Raw genomic sequence first — 18416 nt, forward strand, 5'->3', positions numbered from 1 at the left:
CCATTGCAACGGACACCATCACTACGGCTCACGTTCTTTTCCAGTTACAATACCTAACTTCAGACATTCGATTCTGTTCAAGGACAAGGATCTCCACCATGAATGTAGGTGTCTTCATATGGGCTCTCTGGAGGGCACTTGGGGACCATGAGAGGACACGGGTGTAGTTCCTCAGGGGAGAAACGCAAGGGATGGGCAGTAAGCCCCTCCAGGGTGCAGACCGTTCCTCGGGCCCTCCCTCCATGGCTCTGCCCCCTCTTTAACAAAGCCGGGGCAGGGCACCTTGTAAACACAACATGCCCTCAACTGACCTCTTCCCGAAGCCGAGCTCAGACACGACACTAAATGCCACACCAGACCCATCCTTCTATTGCAAATGGCAATTCGGAAGTCATTCCTGGTGTTGCCCAAGGAAGTGCTGAACGCAGGGATCCTGACATCTGGCTGCAAACTGGTTGCCACTTGGGGCCAAAGGGTTTGGTGGGCAGGACGAAATGAGAATGTGGCTTTAGAACAATGATGTGATCTTAAACCAATCACCGAAGAGCTTTATTTCCACTTCTGTAACCAGAAAGAACGATATCTTTCCCACGTAACGTGGAGATTTTTTGGTTCAGGTGAAATGCGCGGTGCCTCCCAAACTCAGAGCCACGAGACGTACTCTGTTGTCGTTGACAGCCCCTCCTGCTTCCTGCCACTGAGCAAAACAGCCGTGCTAGAACCAGCTGCCGTGAGACACCGAATGCGGGGTCCTTTCGACTGAAATGATGCCACCAATTCAAAGCAATGCCCACTACCCACAGTCCCTGGTGTGTCAACGATGCCAGACGGTAGCTGGAACCAGGTCTCCTTTAGAGAAGCCAAGAACCAACCTCTATGATATTCCCCAAACTCCAGAGCATTCCTATAGCTTCGGGACAAGGAAGGGCAGGGGACCCCAGGTGGAGGTTAGGCTGGGGAGCCCACAGCGGTGTCACCCCCATGGGGCACAGAGCTCACTGAGCATGGCCGCTGCTGTCTGTGATGGGAGTCCACGCAGAAGGTCATGGGGGTGCTGAGGAAATGCCGCGTGCTGGGGAGACACTCCGAGGGGGGAATCACAACATAAGATGACAGACTCATAACAGCAACTTGTCAAAGTGCAAAGAAGACACAAGACAGAGCCAAGCTAAGGTTCCCCAGGAGACACCTCTGAACCCCACCTCCAGACATGGCCCAGGGGCTCTGCAGCCAGGAAGTGAGGCAAGTGGTGTGGTGGCAAGGCAGGTGGCCTGGACACACAGAAGCTGGGCTTGGGACACATGGAGCTGGGCTGGGGATGCACGGGAGCTGGGCTGGGGACACACAGGACCTGGGCTGGGGACGCAGGGACCTGGGCTGGGGATGCATAGGAGCTGAGGCTGGGGACGCATGGGAGCTGGGCTGGAGATGCACGGGAACTGGGCTGGGGATGCAGGGAGCTGGGCTGGGGATGCACAGGAGTTGGGCTGGGGATGCACAGGAGTTGGGCTGGGGACACACGGAGCTGGGCTTGGGATGCATGGGAGCTGGGCTGGGGATGTACAGGAGCTGGGCTGGGGATGCACAGGGCTGGGCCTCACACCAGCTGAGTGACCTTCCATAGCGTCAGAAGTCCGATCTGGGCTGAGGGCACGGGCAGCATGGAAGGCCACAGGCACAGTGCTGGCTGGGAGGATGGGCGGAGGGACAGGGTAGGAGGAAGGGAGAGGAAGGACCATCTGGGGACAGGGAGCCAACACCACTTCTCTGACTACAGAATCCCCCAGGCCAGGTGGTGTCTGGGTCTGCGCTCTGTCTGTGAACATGCATGAGCTAAAGAAAATTCAAGTTTCTTGATGTAGATGTAAAAACATCTCAGTCCATGTGTATTTTGGCTCATGTTAATTTTTTTTAAAGATTTTATTTATTTATTCATGAGAGACAGAGAGAGAGAGGCAGAGGGAGAAGCAGGCTCCCAAGGAGTAGGGAGCTGGACATGGGGCTCAATCCCAGGACCCTGGGATCATGACCTGAGCCGAAGGCAGACGTTTAACCATCTGAGCCACCCAGGCCCTTGGCTCATGTTATTTTTGTAACTAAGTAGAAGGATTTTGTGTTTGACATAAGAGAAATGTCTTTAATATGAAAATCACCACATCCCTTAAAATCTTCATGCTCAGCCTGTAAAAATGTTAAGTATAAAGAAGGTTTGATTCTAAATGCATTTGTGTCCTTATCTGAATCCCAGTTCTGTTTGCTGGGGGTGGGAATTTGGGATGGGCAGAGGAGGAGGTTGCAGGAAATGGTGGCCTCCTTGTCCGTGGGTCACCTGGGGACACACTGCCTATCCACATTTCAAGCACTGTTTCCCCTGCTCATTCCTGGACCTCTGAGCCAACCTGGGGATGGGACCGAGTGCTGGGGATCAGCGACAAGGGATGCCACCGCGGATTGGGGAGGACCATTACCATGAGCACGCCGAAGGACCACCAGTCGGCGCTCTGCGTGTGTCCCCGCCGGTTCACCACCTCGGGCGCCATGTACTCTATCGTCCCGCAGAATGAGTAAGCTCTCTTGTCATGGTCGATGGCCTCTTTACTCAGCCCAAAATCTGAAAGTGAAAGAGCACACGGCACTGCCTCAGTCGGAGAGGCACCAGGACTGTTTCCATGCTGACCCCCAACCCGCGAGCTTCCGCGTCATTTATGGGACTTCAACCCGCTCTGTCCCGGCCAGGGCAACCCCCTCGGAAGCAAGTGTCCTCACACCCCCACGTGGTACGTTCCCCAGCTCAAGGTCTTTCAGGAATCTACAAAGCCTGGGGGGCCTGGTAACAGTATCGAGAAGCTGTATTTCGCCAAGACAGGAGAAGTCCCAGGAGCCCTGCTGTTTACAAGGCACAGCAGGTGGCCCGGGCATGCTGATGCTCCAGGTCCCGGGGCTGGGATGAGATGGGAGGGGAGGGGTAGCCCTGAAGGAAAGGGCTGGAAGAGAGGTCCAGGCAGAAGGCTACTGGGGAAGGAGGTCCCTGGAGGTGAGGCACAAAGGGAAGACAGGCGAGTCTGATAAGGACTGTGGAGCATTTGCCGTGAGCGCTTCCCCTCTCCCTCCTCCAAGAAATCCTCAGTCCGTTCTACCTTCTTCCAAAGCTTGTGTGTTCATGCACTTAGTGACTGAAGGACACAGGGAACACATTGCTTCTAAGATGAGGGCACCCCTTCGGTTTCAGCATGTTTGAGAAGAAGGATAATATCCATCAGTTCCGTCCAGGGCCACGTGCTGAGTGAGAACATCAAACGCCCACGGGTGGGTTTGCTCACTCGCAGCAAAGTGGCTTGCTTTACACATCAGAGTCTGGGAGGGGGCTGTTTGTAATCTGTGCCTGGCCCAAATGGCAAATTATCACATATTATGAACTTGGGGTCATGATTAATAATAGTAATAATAATAATAATAATACAATCTATGATTATTAAATCAGAGAAAGCCCAAACTCTGTCATATTATAGATAAATTGGACACGGTAGCTCCATATGCATTCCAGCTGCCAGGCACAAGGCACAAGTGTGACTTTTATAGGGTACGTTCAGTTCCTCATTTGGCAGAGAACACGTCTGAAGTATTAACAGAACTGTAAATCTCCACCACATGCCACGTGACCCTGATGGCATGACATTACAGGTCAGGAATGGGTGGGCTGAAGGTTCGCTGAAAGGGGTAATCAGGGTCTGGTATATAAGTTCATGAGAACTTTTAAAAATCGAACTTTGAACATTAACAAGCCTGTAAAAATATTTAACCAATATTTATTGCCAGTTACTATGTGCACTCCACCAAGTCTTGGGGATCCATGAAGACAGGGTAAACCCACCCTTGAGAAGACAGGGCATGGTGGCATGCAGGCCAGCAAGTGAGGGGCAGCGTGACCACATGGGGGCCACAGAGTAGGGAAGAAGGGGTGCTGAGAGAAGCTTTGAGGTAAGAACAGGGGTCGACCAGGCACCCCGAGCAGGGACAAGCTTCTAGGGGAGGAGAGGAGAGTGTTAGTTCAGGAAGAGCAAACTGGTGGACATGCAGGAATGGGTGTGTATGGACATGAGGCAGAACCAGGTCAGCAGGACAGCTGGTGGGGGAATGGCCCCCAGAGATGCCATCATCCAGAGCCCCAGAACCTGTGAGGAGGTCACCTCACAGGTCAAAGGGGTCCTGCAGGAGTGATGAGCCAAGGATCGTGAGATGGGGTGGTTGTCCTGGATTTTCCAGGTGGGCCAGGTGACACAAGAGCCCTTATGTGGATTTGGGGGCAGAGTCACAGAGATCAGGGAAGGCCGTGCTGCTGGCCGTGAAGATGGAGGATGGGGCCACAAGCCGAGGGATGTCAGCAGCTCCTAGAAGCTGGAGAAGGCAGCAGAACAGGCTCTCTGGAGCCCCCCGAACGATAAGATGAGCAGGTGTGCTACTGGAAGCCACTCAGTCTGTGGTGACCGTGATACCAGGAAGGGGAAATTAATACAATGCGTGCCATGGAACTGGGGTGTGTGTTTTCAGGTCGCTCCAACTGGGTGGCAACGGGACGGACGTGAGGTTTCAGTAGGAAGGCAGGCTCCCATGTGCATTCACACGTGGTCCCTGAAGGCAGGAGGGCACCAGAGTGTGGGGACGTGCTCCCGGAAGAGCACCGATATTTGCCCCACATCAGTACTGTGCATCATCGTTCTTGAACAGACAGCCAGGGATGAGAGTCTGCAGGGAAGGTGCTGGAAGGTTCTTTGGACAGGAGAGAGGGAAGGAAGGGGACCTGGAAAGTTTGAGCATTTCTAGAGGCTGTGAGGACGCACACCAACGTAACATAAGTGAGCTCTATGAAAGCTTCAGCCAAATCAGAGACACCACCAGCAAATGCTGGTGCTAGGAGGGCTTTGGCTCTGAGCTGCTCCCCACATTTACCAGGGCTGAGGTGAAGTCACCGGGAGACTGCCGTCCTCTACAAACCTGTGATCTTGATGTGTCCCTCTTCGTCCAGCAGGATGCTGAAAGAGAGGGGAGAACACAGATGTTTTACCGGAGGCCTGCTCAGCTGGGGGGTGTGCAGACCTCGGGGGGCACAGCAGGGCGGCCTGGGCAGCAGTCCCCACGCGGGGGTCACCTGCCACGTGTAGATGTGGGCTTCGGGATTTACTGCTTCCCCAGTCAGCAGCTTCTGCTGGGTCACCAGTGGATTCAGATCAACAGTGTTTGGGGTTAACCAGGCAAAAGCTGGGACCTGCAGGTTCAAGACTTTCTTTAGCCCACAGTGAGGTTCAGGAACCCTTCAGACCATCCCGCATGAAGAACATGATTGAGAGGGTCCAGGATTGCCTTGGCCTGTGGAGATCTGGAGCCTCTTGGATTTTTCCCTGCCCAGGCAGGCTCTCAACGGCCAGAGGCTCACTATTTCTCCCCATCACCCCTCTATGAGCACCACCCTGCCTCTCGGGATGCCTGGGGCCTCGGCATCAAGGAGGCTTGGGGCTCGGCAGGCTGCCCCTCATCACAGGTGCTATCCCACTGGGTGTCTTTGTCCCACCAGAGCCTGAAACCTGGAGCATTGGCCTAGAGGGAGCGTCCGCCTTGCTCTTCCGAGCTCTGCCGGGGGAGGGTGCTCCTCACTGCAGGGCAGAGGGTGAGCCGCGAGGGCGGATGCAGGCCAGCACTCGAGGAAGCCCTTCTTCCAGGCTGTCAGCCCTCGGGGTTCTGCAGGGCTCCGAGTCTTCCATTTCTTTCTTTCTTTCTTTTTTTTTTTTTTTTTGCTGTAATTAAATCCTGTCCCGTCAGCTCCTGGGGGGTACCAGGTAGCCTTAAAGAGACCAGGAAGAGAATGGCGAGGAACCAAAGCAAGGCCGGCTGCCTCAACAGGCAGGCAGAGTAGTGGCATCCTGACCCACGCGAGCACGTGGATGGACCTGCGGACAAGGAGCCGAGTGCGGTGAACCGGGCACCACAGAGGAGACGTGCGTTCCACTTATAAGGGGGACCTAGGGCAGTCAGAGCCATAGAAGCAGACGGTGGAGGGTGCCAGTACTGGGCAGGGGTGGTGCAGCGGGGAGTGGGTGTCTCACGGGGACAGGGTTTCAGTTTTGCGAGGTGCAGAGAGTCTGGAAGATGGACAGCGCTGGTGGCTGCACGGAGATGTGAGTGTGTGTTGCACACTTACAAAGGTTGAGACACTCACTTTCTACTGTTTTTCTTGCCACAGTTAAAAACATCTGCCATGGGATTAAAAAAAAAAGACCTACTATTTTATTGAAATGTGAAGGAAAATGTTACAGCGCATCATTAAGATGACAGTTTATCATGAAAGAGGTGAACGTTTTCATCTTTGCTTTTCAGTTAGACTTAATCTTTGCCCGGAAATGAGCAGCTTTCCAGATGAATCCCCTACTCACTCTATTTGACAACAGAATCTTCTTTCTTCAACTCTGTGATTAAATATTACTATTTTTAACTGTAAAGATCCCTTTGACCTTTAAAGAGAGAGAGAAGCAGGGAGCACGCCCCAACACGTGCCCGGGGCTCATGGCTTTGGGATCTGCCTCACGCGAGCGCTCGCTGAGGGAGGCAGCTGTACTTAATAGGATACTGTTCTCTCCGAGGGGACGCTGACAATAGGGCCTTTTGCGATCATCTAGACATTTACTGAGGTGTGCAGCCTGTGATGTTCAACCGGAGCGAGCTACTGTGGTTCGTTATGCCAAAGCCATGCAAGATGTGCGCGTCCCGCTGGTGTGGGACAAATGGACTTCCCTTCCTGTATGGGCACAACGTTGCCCAGACGTTTCCCATAAAAGACCACCACATCCAATAAAAATGGCAGCAGAGCGGAGCTGTCTTTTCCTCAGCTCGGTGTCCATGAAAGAGGAAAGGCCGAGGAGCACGGGCTGAAGCTCGCTTCCTGAGCCCTCGGCGATGAGTCAGCCCACGGCTACGGGCTGCCTTGTGCCCAAAGCTGGGGGGTCCCACCAGGCTCTACCACGGGCAGTTGTGGGCCTCGGCCTCGGTGCGTGGAATCGAATGGTCTCACGGGGCAGTGAATATACTGAGTGAGAAAATCGTGACTTTGCCTTCGGGACTACAGCCAGGCGGTCCTCCTGAACCTAAAATAGCGCCCACTAGATCCCTCCTTCTTCATGTGGGCCACTGTTGTGTGTCCGCTCTACACAGAATATACGAAAAAAACCTGAAACGGAAACTGTGATTTTGGAGGGACTTTAATCTTTCAATTGAGGATAGCTAAAATATCCTAAAATGTTACACATGATCTTTACCAAAGGCATGCAAAAGCTCATTGGAAGATCTGGGGAATCTGGTGCTACTGTCTTTCAGAAAAACTCTCCGGAAGGCTCGTCTGACTCGCCACCTGGAAATGGCCTGCTGGAGTCGTGGAGGCTTCCTGGCTCTGCAGAGGACGGCCCCAAAGGGACCGGAGTGGAGAGGCAAGCTAGCGTCGGGGTGCACGTCTGAGGAGTTCCCCACGGCGGGAGAGGGGGCAGCTGTGCGGCAGGAACCCCCTCCCTGCCCAGCCTTACCCGAACAGCAGGGACAGGGGCCCCGGCCCGGCCTCCGCCAGAGCGTTGTTACGAGGATCGGGTGAGAGGCGCTGCCGGGAACGGCCTGTACCAATCAGCATCAGCCACGCCTGTTTGGGCACGGTGTCAGGGGCGGGCGGGTGGAACCCGCGTGGGGGGTGCCCGCAGCAGGACGGCCCCAGCCTACTCCCTGCTGTGCACCCACGTGGGAATCAGAGAGAGCAGCGGCTCCCAGCAGGGGCAGCAAGAAGGGCGGTGTGGAGGCGGTGTCCTACCACGTCCTCACTTACTTCTCAGGCTTCAGGTCTCTGTAGATGATCCCCAGGCCGTGGAGGTGGTCTAAAGCCAGGGCCAGCTCAGCCAGGTAGAACTTGACATCCTCCTCGGTGAACATCACCTAGGAAGCGAGAACAAGATTGTCTGGCTTATTCTGTGGCTGGTTTGTTTTGAAGAGCTCTGCCAGAGAACATCATGAGTCAGCCCCGCAAAGTGCACTGGGCTCAGTCCTGCTCTGCGGAAGATCACAGGCTCCCCTCCCCCGTAACACTCTGCTGGCTCTCACAATGGAAAAATGAGCTCTCTTTCTAGTCTGGAGATCAGTGAAGGCAGAAGAGCAGTTCCCTACAAAGATGGTTAATTAGCCCGGAAGTGGAGCACTTAGTCTCCTCCTCCTCCTCGCCTCCAGGAATCACGGAGCTCTGGGCTTGATATTTTAATATGAGCGGTTTGGATGTGAAGCGACACCCCGAAGGGCTGAGGAAGGGCTACTGAGAACGTATCCGGGATCTCGTCCCCACTCCCTTCCATCTACCCAAAGTGGGCCGAGTTCTAGCAAAAACAACATGTACGGGGCGTAGAGTCCGTGAGGCACCCGGGCCAGGGGAGGCTGGCTGAGAGGGACCCGTGGGCATCAGGGTCCACGAGTCAGGCATCCTGGTTCAGGCGAGCTGACGCATTCACCAGGCCAGGCGCCCAGCACCCTTCAAAGCCATCGTCTGGGGGACGTTTCCATTCCTCCCGCGCTTGTTAGAATCAGCGTGTAATATTTAAAGTCACCCTCTAGAAAGGCAGATTTGTTAGCACAAACCAGTTTTTACATTCACCATGAGAAATCAATGTCACCGACATTGGAACTGTGTATGATGACTGAATTCTCTCTCTGAACACAGACACAGGAAGAATCAATACAGACTCAGCGGGCTGCCTGGGACGCACAGAGTTAGAATAAGGGCCGTTGGGGAAGAGGATGGTGACCACGTCAGGCTGGCGCAGGTGGGGCCCATCCATTCCACAGAAGGGGCACTTCCCATCGGCGCCGGGACTCACGCCCTGTGGTCCTGGGCGGTCACCTCTGGGAGGTGTCAACCCTCATGGCCCTTCTGGCCTTTGGAACCTCCTGTTCTCTCTCCCGTGCTCAACAGGCGCCCTTCCTGGCTGGGCGTTTCTTTTCTAAATTGGTCAACATAGTCTGTGGGCTAACTTTTAGTCCGATTCTGCTAGCTGTCATATTCTCTCGAATCTGACTTTTTCTCTCTGGATAACCACCACGGCTTCTCTGCAGGTCCGTGCTCAGAGTGCAACCGTATTTATCCACTTGTCCAGTTCTTAGGGCAAATCTCAGGATAATCCCCAAGTCCAAGTGACAGAGTGTGCAGAAGTGAAACAGCCCATGAGGTGCATCCTTGAAGGAAGTCAGGACGGTGACCCACACACGGCAGAATGCTGTCCAACGGCCTTGTTGAAAGAGAGGACGGGAGGAGGATACTGTCCCACGTCGTTTCTGAGAATCTGCTGTGCCCACACTTGATGACTTTACCTTTACTCTGAAATAAAGGTGTCGGGGGGACCCGCGTTCCCCTCGGGAGGTCACATAGGGCTTTTTGCTAACTACTGCTGCCATTTGGTCAAGAAACCTGTGACAGGGTGTGTGGTGCCAGACACTGGACGAAACCAAACCCCACGTGGTCTGAGAGGGAAGGGAAATCAGTACTTAGCAGGCGGCAGACGGGCAGATGCTGGTAGTTCTGCCCTCTGGGAACATGTGAGCACAAGCAGGGACCAGACAGACACCTGCTCCAGAACGGCTGGTTGTGGAAGTGGGATCGGAGTCCTCCAGCCCTGGGCTTTCAGCCTGTATAAAAGGAGCTCACTGCATCAGCTGTGCGTTGTCTGAGGGAGAGAGCAGCCCGCAGGCCCTGGGACCCCCCTCCTGCTCCACTTTGATCTGTTGCTCACTTTGGAGGTCCATGCAGGATTGAAGGGTCTCCTGGCCAAAAAGTGGGAGGGAGAGAGAAGGGGAGAGGGCAGTCTGAACACACCGTCCCAGTTAAATCACCCTGGCTGTGCTGGGGAAGGCGGCACCGGAGGGACTGGAGACCTGGGCGAGGTGCCGTCCAACGCGTGGCTGCCTTCATCACCGTCGGCTCCGTGTGAAGGAACGGCTCAGAGCCGCTGGGATTTAAGCCCAGTGCTGTTGTTGCCTCAGGCAGGAAGAAGGCTGGTTTCCTCCACACCGTGAAGCAGAGAGCTCTTCACATCGATTAGGGCCCAGAGAGCTGTCGTGTTGCCCTGGGTGACAGTCTGGACAATTCCCATATCAGGACTGTGGGGTCAAGGACAAGGCCCGGGCTTGAAGTGGTCACGGAGACCTCCCCTCCCGCGGGAAGACCCGACTAGATGCTCCGGAAGCACCTCCCGGGACGTGTGGGCAGCGTGCTCCCAGCGCCTTCCCACGACGGAAGGTGAGATACTGGGAAACAGTCCCCCAGCTGCCTCTCTAAACCCACCTCTGCTTTCGTCTGCTCCCCACGGGGGTCGGCGCGCTTCCCGGCGCCCGAAAGCACCTGTTTGCTTATGATCTTTCAAGGACAACAGATCACTTCTCTGTATCACTTGTGTGACTTCTTTAAAACAGATGCACACATTCATGCACACACACACACATGTTCACATGCACACACATCCCACACACACCATGTAAACCCCACAGCGCACACGCTGACAGACACACACATCCTCACACATACCGAGAGCATGCACCCCATTTGTACACAATTGCAGCACGCACACCACACACAGACCTCCCTCGAGAGCTCGCCAGCCTTCTTTGCCCCGCGTACCTCTTTGGAGAGCCGGCTGAAGAGGTCCCCTCCCCGCAGGAAGTCCAGGATCAGGTAGAGCTTTCCTTCCGTCTGAAAGGCTGTGGAAGGAGAGAGGGTTGGCATCCCAGGGGTCTGAGAACACAAGCGGGCTGCAGTGCCGGACGTTCCAGAAACAGGGCTGGAGCCGGGCTGCGGGGGAGAGGGGGCAGGGCCTTGTCGGGGTGGAACTCCAGGAAAGGGTCGGCAGGAATGAGTCTGTGTCCCCCACTTTTATTAAGGGTCCAGAGGGTCACCTCTCTTCTTTCTTCTCCTCTCCTTTGGTCCCCCCTTCCTTTTTTAATCACAGAGGGGATGGAAAATACATGGAGGCCCATATCTGCAGGTTCCAACCTGGTCTCACTATCACCACTACCCATGCTGGGCTCTGGGCACCACGGTGAGGTGTTTGGTGAGGAGCCGGATGATGGCTCTGACCCGGTGTGGGCAAGCCTCCTTTCCTTCATGGAGCTGCATTCTGTACAGCTCCAGGTCAAGGCAACCCATCATTTGACCCCTTCTTTCATGGAGGTGTTGGTGACCGGTCGGCCCCATGCATCGTACATCATGGCAAATGGGGCCCATGTTCTAGGTTTGATCACCATGAACTATGATTATGGGCCTGCTGTTTATACTTCCGGTCTTGCCCACCATTTAGCCAGGCGTGCCTTGCTCCAAAGGGGGCTGAGTGTGCATGTGAGGGTTAAGAGAAACCAATCACCATTGACTCTTGATTCTCAGTTCGATGTGATTGATGATCTATCACTTGGCATCTATCTTACATACCTAGGAAGTGTGGCTACAGGGGGTCCTGATATCCCTGCTTACTTGAAAACTTTTTATTTTCTAAAAGAAAATACTAGAAACATGATACGTGTTAGGGTTTCAGAAACAGCCTCTCACTAAAAAATCCTTGTCAGACTCATATAAAGTGAAGTATGGATTCAATCCTCTCTCCTAGGGCTTGACAGGCAGAAGGAGAACAAGTATCTTTTGATCAGCCACAGAGCTGACATGGAAGACACATTTAGAAATCCTTGAAAGATGCTGCTGCTTCTTCAGAGAACCCCCTGGAAACCAGCTAAAGTGACACATGGGACTGGATCTGACAGTGGGGTCACAGGCAGCTGTGAGAGGGGGAGGTCGGGTCGGCCTCCCTGGGCGGAAGCAGGACAGAGCTCGGGCACCTGCCTGTGGCCACCGAGCCTCCCAGCAAATTCACAGCCACCGTCACTCCTACTGGCTTTGAAAGCATAAGCCACACACTTTCTACACGAGACTGAAGTGTTTTCTGAGAAATATCAGGAGGTAACCAGCAAAGAGCGAGAAGCCTCTGCCCTCCTACCTCTGAGCACGGCTTACACCTTTGCTTCGTCCTGACTCGTGGAAATGTCTCGGAGAACCCCCACACCCGGTGCCTTTGAAACCAACAAGGTAGGGTTTTTTTTCTTCTTCTATAGTTCCCTCATACTAATTATTCGGTAGGGCAGTAAGAGTTAATGCCGTCTGGCGCCTCTCGTTCATTATTTTTAGTTTGAAGATTTCACTTACTGCCTCCCCGAGGAGGGAAACGATAGAAAGCGAACTCAGAGGAGTTTGTGGGTGCCGCACGCATGTGGCCACCAGAATCACTCTTGTTTGATTGTGTCTCATTTCTCTTCCAGGAAACAGAAACAGTAACCTCCCTTGAAAGAAAGTTTTGAGGGTTCAATGAGCTACTCTCTTTAAAATGCCTGAAACATAGTATTCACTTAAAATAGAGAAGGTGATGCCATTCTGGTTAAAGCAATTACTGGGTCATAAAGCATTTTCTTCTAAAACAACACAAAAATATGTCACAGATTCACCCCAATCTAGGCCAAGAGACCTTTTATTTATTTTTTTACTACTTTATCAATGATGATAATTTAATTAGTAGCAAAGTACAGCCCCCTCACTTTAGTCTCTGGTTAAAACAGGGCATCTTGCTCCCTCAGAGCGGAAAATGCAGAGGAGATCATGGGGCTGCAGAGGGAAGACAGCCCCACACCCTACAGGCCAGGCCCCGTGACAGGGAGGGCTCTTCTCCTGACCCAGTGCGGTTTCACTTTCCTTGGATTTGGGGAAGGTTGCTTAGGTCCTCTCAAAAGTAGGTTATGTTTTACTCTATTTACCATAATGAAGCTTTACAATGAAAGGGTGATTCACTTCTGCCAAAATATCTCTCTCCATCTTCGACCTGACTCGGTCCCGAACTGCAAAACAGAAAAACAAAGGCTTTCAGGGGGCAGAAATGGGGTTCTAGAGAACAGGGAACATAAAACATTAGCTACAAATAACCTCCCCCAATGTTTTGTTACAGCAATTTTCAAGCAGACACAAAAGTTGAAACAGTAGGACAATGATCACCCTTAAACCATCCACCTAGAGTCAACAGCTGTGGGCTTTCTGATACACGTGCGTTCCTTCTGGGTCTTTGTCTGTCTCTGTGTCTCTCTCTTCACACGTACATACATTGTAGCCAAAATTCTGACACAGAATCATGGCCACTGTGATACTTGACTCCTAGCTGTGTTTGCAAACAGCATTTCCTCGGAGTAAGAACAGTCTCTTACACAACTCCTGAGACAACTGCCACCTCCAGGAAATTAACAGTCATTCCACAGTGTCATCTAATACCCAATCCATGGTCAACACCCCCCACCATGTCATTTACAGCTGTTAGTTTTCCCAATGTGGGAGCCAGTCAAGGTTCACACATTACGTTTGGTTGTTATATTTCTTTATTCTAGAATAGAATGGTCCCACAGTTTGGGTTGTTTTTTTGTTGTTGTTGTTGTTTTTTTCTTCTTCATATTTTGTGGACTTTTTGGTCAGGCCAGGCCAGTTTCTTGTAGATTGTTCCATATTCTGGGTTTGTCTGATTGTTGCTTAACTGGTGGCTCTAACTTCTTTATTTCTTGCAAACTGAAGTTAGGTCTGGAGGCTTTATAAGATGGAGGTTAAGCATTTTCAGCAAATGGTGATGCTCTGTACCTCTGATTGCAGCAGGTGAGCTGTGCTGCGGGACCCTCTCTAGGTGATGCTAAATTTGGTGATGTGATTAAAGTGCCAAGTCATCAGTCTCTTACTGTAAGGACCGGCATGTCCCTTTGTAAGTAATAAGTAACCTACAGGGTGGTATTTGATAGAGAAGGTGATGCCATTCTTGTTAAAGAAATTACCGGGTCATAAAGCATTTTCTTCTAAAACAAGTGAGCTGTGGGCCCCTAATACTCCTTCATCCAAGAGTGTTAGCATATGCATATGAATGATCCTTGCTTGAGTCATTTAGGGCTGCAAAATGGGGATCTTCTCATTTCTTTCTTTTTTTTTTTTTTAAAGATTTTATTTATTTATTTGAGAGAGAGAATGAGAGACAGCACAAGAGGGAAGAGGGTCAGAGGGAGAAGCAGACTCCCCGCCGAGCAGGGAGCCCGATGTGGGACTCAATCCCGGGACTCCAGGATCACGACCTGAGCCGAAGGCAGTCGCTTAACCAACTGAGCCACCCAGGTGCCCGGGATCTTCTCATTTCTGACGAACTGGAAATCAAGAGGAAGATTGCTTCTCTCTGTCCCTGAGGATAAGTAGGCATTAGGGATTTTTAAAAAAATTAGTGTGTTTTAACCAATTACATCATTATTCTTTTTGATGCTGACATTGGCCAAAATGTAGCCATCTGAGAATATAGATGGAATTAGTTTTAAGGCAAAAATAAACAAGCCAAATAGGATCACTGCTTGAGAATAAGAATAACCCCAAGATTCCCACAAGCAAATTGACTCACCAAGGGCAATGACTTTGTACCACCCCATGTGAGCAGAGGGAGAAAATCTCCTCCAATATTCCTACCAGGGACCAGTATAAATATTGCATTACTGGACAAGGCATTTAATCCATCCCTATTTTGGCTTTGTGATACATACTTTTAAAGTTTTATTTGGGAAATGCTTCCCAAAGAATGGCTGTAATAAATAAAGGGGGAAATGACAAGCATTGGGGAGGATGGAGCAAGCAATCAGAACACTTGTGCAGAGCTGGTCGAACGTAGGATGGCGCAGTCTCTGGAAAACAAAGTGGTTGCTCCTCAAAAGTTAAACACAGAACTGCTATGTGACCCAGCAATTCCACTCCTAGTTTACATCCCAAAGAACTGAAGACGGGAACTCACACAGGTCCCTGCACACCCATTTTCACAGCCACATTACTCACAACAGCCCACAGGTGGAAAGAACCCGAGCGCCTGTCAACGATGAACAGATAAACACAATGTGCCCTGCATTCACGGAGAGCAGACGAGGCTTGCTGCAGAGAGAAGCGGTGCTCCAGGCCAGGCCGGTTGGGGGCACGGCCCGCCGGGGTGGGGTGCACCGTCCCTGCTGGAAACAGACTCCAGCCTCGAGGAGAACACACACCCTTGGGACACAAAGGAGACACAAAGTGGCGTTGGCTGGAAACGAGCTGTGAGCAAGAGCCGCGTGTGGGGACCGTCGCCCCAGGAACTGAGTGGAGCATGGCGCTCACAGTGAAGCCGGTCGCTGGGCGTTTTAGTTAATGCAGCCTCGCATCGCTGAGCCCTGAGCCCCGAGTTTCAGATCCTGTTCCCCTCTGTGGGCGTGGTCATTGCGTGCAAGCCTTTTAGGAGGTTGTGGTGCAGACTTTAGTCTTGCCTTCCTGTTTCTCATTTGTGAGTCACCGTCGGGTGAGCTAGGCTTTGCTCAGTGTCCTTTCTGTCTTCCACGTAAACAGAAGGCAGACCGCAGGATGCGGAGATGCAGGTGCCAAAGGCAGAGCACGGGCTCCTCGTGAGGCCAGGGGACGCTGACCTCGGGACAGGGTTGTCCCCCTGCTCCTCAGAAACGGGACCTCTGGACGGTGAAGGCACAGCTCTCCCCGCCTGGCCTGGAGTTTCTTTCTCCTCCTGCCCACTCCCTGTCCACTCTGTGTCGCTCTCCTCCGTGCGGCACGACCAGGCAAAGCTGCCGACTGCCGCCAGCGAGTAAGAATTGGGGAGCCGTGTGCAGAGACGGCAGTGAGGGGTGCCCCCGGAGGCCTCTCCGTATGTGGGGGAGCCGGGACGGGGTCTGGGGAAGCAGGAGAGACACCGCGGGGAGGGCAGAGCAATCAGCTGTGGGCACATCCCGTGAGTGACTGTCCCTCCTAATGCAGTTAGAAGCCTTTCTAAGCCACCTGCTGTGTGGACCTACACCTGTCACCATGTCCCAGGCCTGGGCTGCCTCCTCACAGCGAGGAGCTCATCGCTGCATCTGGCTAGCCTCCTGAGGTGTCTTTACCTCAGCGGAGTGGGCCACGCTGACAGGGCCACGGGACGGCAGTCTTCTGTCCCCTGAGGTGCGTGCTCCTCTGGGAGAAGTCTCTGCTCCATCCACCGTCCCCCGACAAGATCCGGGGAAGCAGAGTAGCTAAAGAAAGGGGCCACCGCATTCCTGCACCCACCTAGTATCTCCTCGCAAGGCTTAGTCTTCAACACTGGTTCAGAGCATCTAAAAATCCTCTAAATAGGATTGATCTTACCATTGTCTTAGATCTGTTTGGCGTGAGGAAGACTGTTTAGTCATATATCTGAATTCTGTGTTGGTAATGGAAACCAAAGGCCTTAAAAAGCCTAGTGAAAAAATTAGAAAAAGATCTTACATTTAAATTTCCAAGGAACTGTTAAGTTACAGCAGAAAACAAATTTCCTCCCTACATTTCACACAAAAATAAATCCCAGATCTATTAAAGAGTTAAGTGTTAAAAAAAAAATCAATCCATGAAAATGATAACAAAGAGGAATGGCCATCTGACGTCCGGTGGGGGATCTGTCTCATAAAAACAATGGAGACATTGCACACAGGGAAGAGGGAGAGATTGACTTACAAATGTCCACAGACCGGCCATCCGAGAGATGGTAACGTTAAAAGGCCAGTAAAGCACGTAGAGGTTGTGTGGGGCAAACAGGACGAGGGCCAGGAAGCTCCATAAATGCAGGAGCCCTGAGTGACCGTAGAGACAGAGCTAACAGCTCAGCTGGGGAGACGCGTCCACACTCACACGCGATGGCAGCAACTCCGGAGGTGTGCACGGCTCCTCCCCAGGTGCCAGGAAACAGGCTGTGTTCACACGGGGCACGGTTTCGTCAGCGTTGACACGGCGTCCCCGACCATCCGTGTCCGGGGACCCGCAGGGCAGTGGTTCCATAGAGTGGTGCCCCACGGCCGCGAGACCACGCGCGGGGGCCCATCGCTCCCCGGGTCTGCGGATTCCGTCCAGCCGAGCAGAGCCCACGCCCCGCCCTCCCCGATGCCTCTCCCGGCCCCGCTGGTCGCTCTCGGGCCGGAGCCCGGGGTGGCTGGAAAGGCCTGGGCCGGCGGCTCGGCCACGTGATGCAGCCACGGAGCGTCCTGGCACCAAGAAAGACCCGGGCATGGACAGCAAATGCGTCGCCGCCTGGTGCGGTCTCCAGGCTGCCTCTGGGACAGCTCAGGCGCCGGGGGATTTTGATTCCTAAGACCTAGACACATAAAAAAGAAAGCCCAGAGAGGTGTTTCCTCCATCCCTGCATTGCTACGGTGTCAGTGAGTCACAGAACCTGGAGAGACGTCGCGAGCTGAGACTAGAGACCATCATGCCGGCCGGAGCGAAACGCCAGCAGCCGTCTGGCTGGGCGGTTCTAGGCTGGCGCAGAACCTGGGGTCAGGCCACGTTATCTCCCTGGGACTTTTATTCCTGGTATTTGACAGGTGAGTCTGGAATTGAGTGGGGCTTGCTACTACGGATGTAAAAAGAAAAACGTTCTAAGCTATTTTGAGATTCATTAATAAACCGTATGTATCGGGGATAAATGAAGACTTTTTGTATTTCAAACCAACCCTATAACTGTGGCTGCCCTGCAACGTGGAGGATTAGGGGGACGTGGTTTTCACGACTGGCTTTGGTCTGTACGGCCTTCGGCATCCCCTGGGGCCAGCTGTGACCTTCATGTGTCCTTCAGCCATCATGGCCTGTGGCAGCCCCAAGCACTAAGATGAATGTGGAGATGCCCAAAAATTCACCCTATAGTGAAGGGCACCGTTTCCTTCCCAGGAAAACCAGGGAGGAGGTGCATTGTGCAATTACCAACATCTTCATGACTTCCAGGCAACACACTCCTTTAGACAACTTTAGATGTATCTACTCCTTTGTGCTCATGAAGAATTTAAAGTTTAAGACATTCCAACCTGTTAATTTGTTTACTCAACCACCTGGCCTGTTCTGGAGTTTTAGGAGTTAAAAAGGTGGCGAATGTCCCTTTCTGTAGTAACAGAATATCTCAAAACCCATAGTCCTTTGAGATGTCCTGTCAAGTGAGAAGCCAAAATGTAAGGCCTGTTTTTGCCGGCCAGCTTAATGGCTTGGCATCTTGGAGTGGAGAGGTGTTCAACCTCCATTCCCACCCTCATACACGTTCCTGAACTCCCCGAGAAATGGCCAGTCCAGTCTGAGAGCGCTAGTCGGAAATGCTCGAGTAGGATGGGAGTCCACGCGCAGGTGGGAGGTGAGCTCAGGATCGGCTCAGCGCCGTGACCACTCCTCACTGCTTCCTTCTCTTGCCCACAAAAACTCACTGGGTCTGAAATTATACCCCAAGCAGTCTTCTGGATGAGACTAAAATCTGTCCTCACACAATACATTTTAATCTTCAAAGGTCAAA

At 52.8% G+C, this 18416-nt stretch overlaps 1 protein-coding gene across 2 annotated transcripts in view; it reads right to left on the reverse strand.

Annotated features, from left to right (window-relative positions):
* LOC118001843 (ribosomal protein S6 kinase alpha-2-like) overlaps positions 1 to 18416 on the reverse strand; it is a 155719-nt gene that overhangs the window by 55877 nt on the left and 81426 nt on the right. For both annotated transcript variants that reach the window (XM_034992008.1, XM_034992009.1), the window contains 5 exons: positions 12856 to 12936; positions 10685 to 10764; positions 7856 to 7962; positions 4993 to 5030; positions 2469 to 2611 (listed from right to left, as the gene is read on the reverse strand). In XM_034992008.1, coding sequence (XP_034847899.1) covers positions 2469 to 2611; positions 4993 to 5030; positions 7856 to 7962; positions 10685 to 10764; positions 12856 to 12936 — 449 coding nt within the window. The remainder of the gene's footprint in view (positions 1 to 2468; positions 2612 to 4992; positions 5031 to 7855; positions 7963 to 10684; positions 10765 to 12855; positions 12937 to 18416) is intronic.

This window comes from Mirounga leonina, unplaced genomic scaffold (genome assembly GCF_011800145.1).
Source record: "Mirounga leonina isolate KUSES-001 unplaced genomic scaffold, KU_Mleo_1.0 Mir_54, whole genome shotgun sequence".
Lineage (NCBI taxonomy): Eukaryota > Metazoa > Chordata > Mammalia > Carnivora > Phocidae > Mirounga > Mirounga leonina.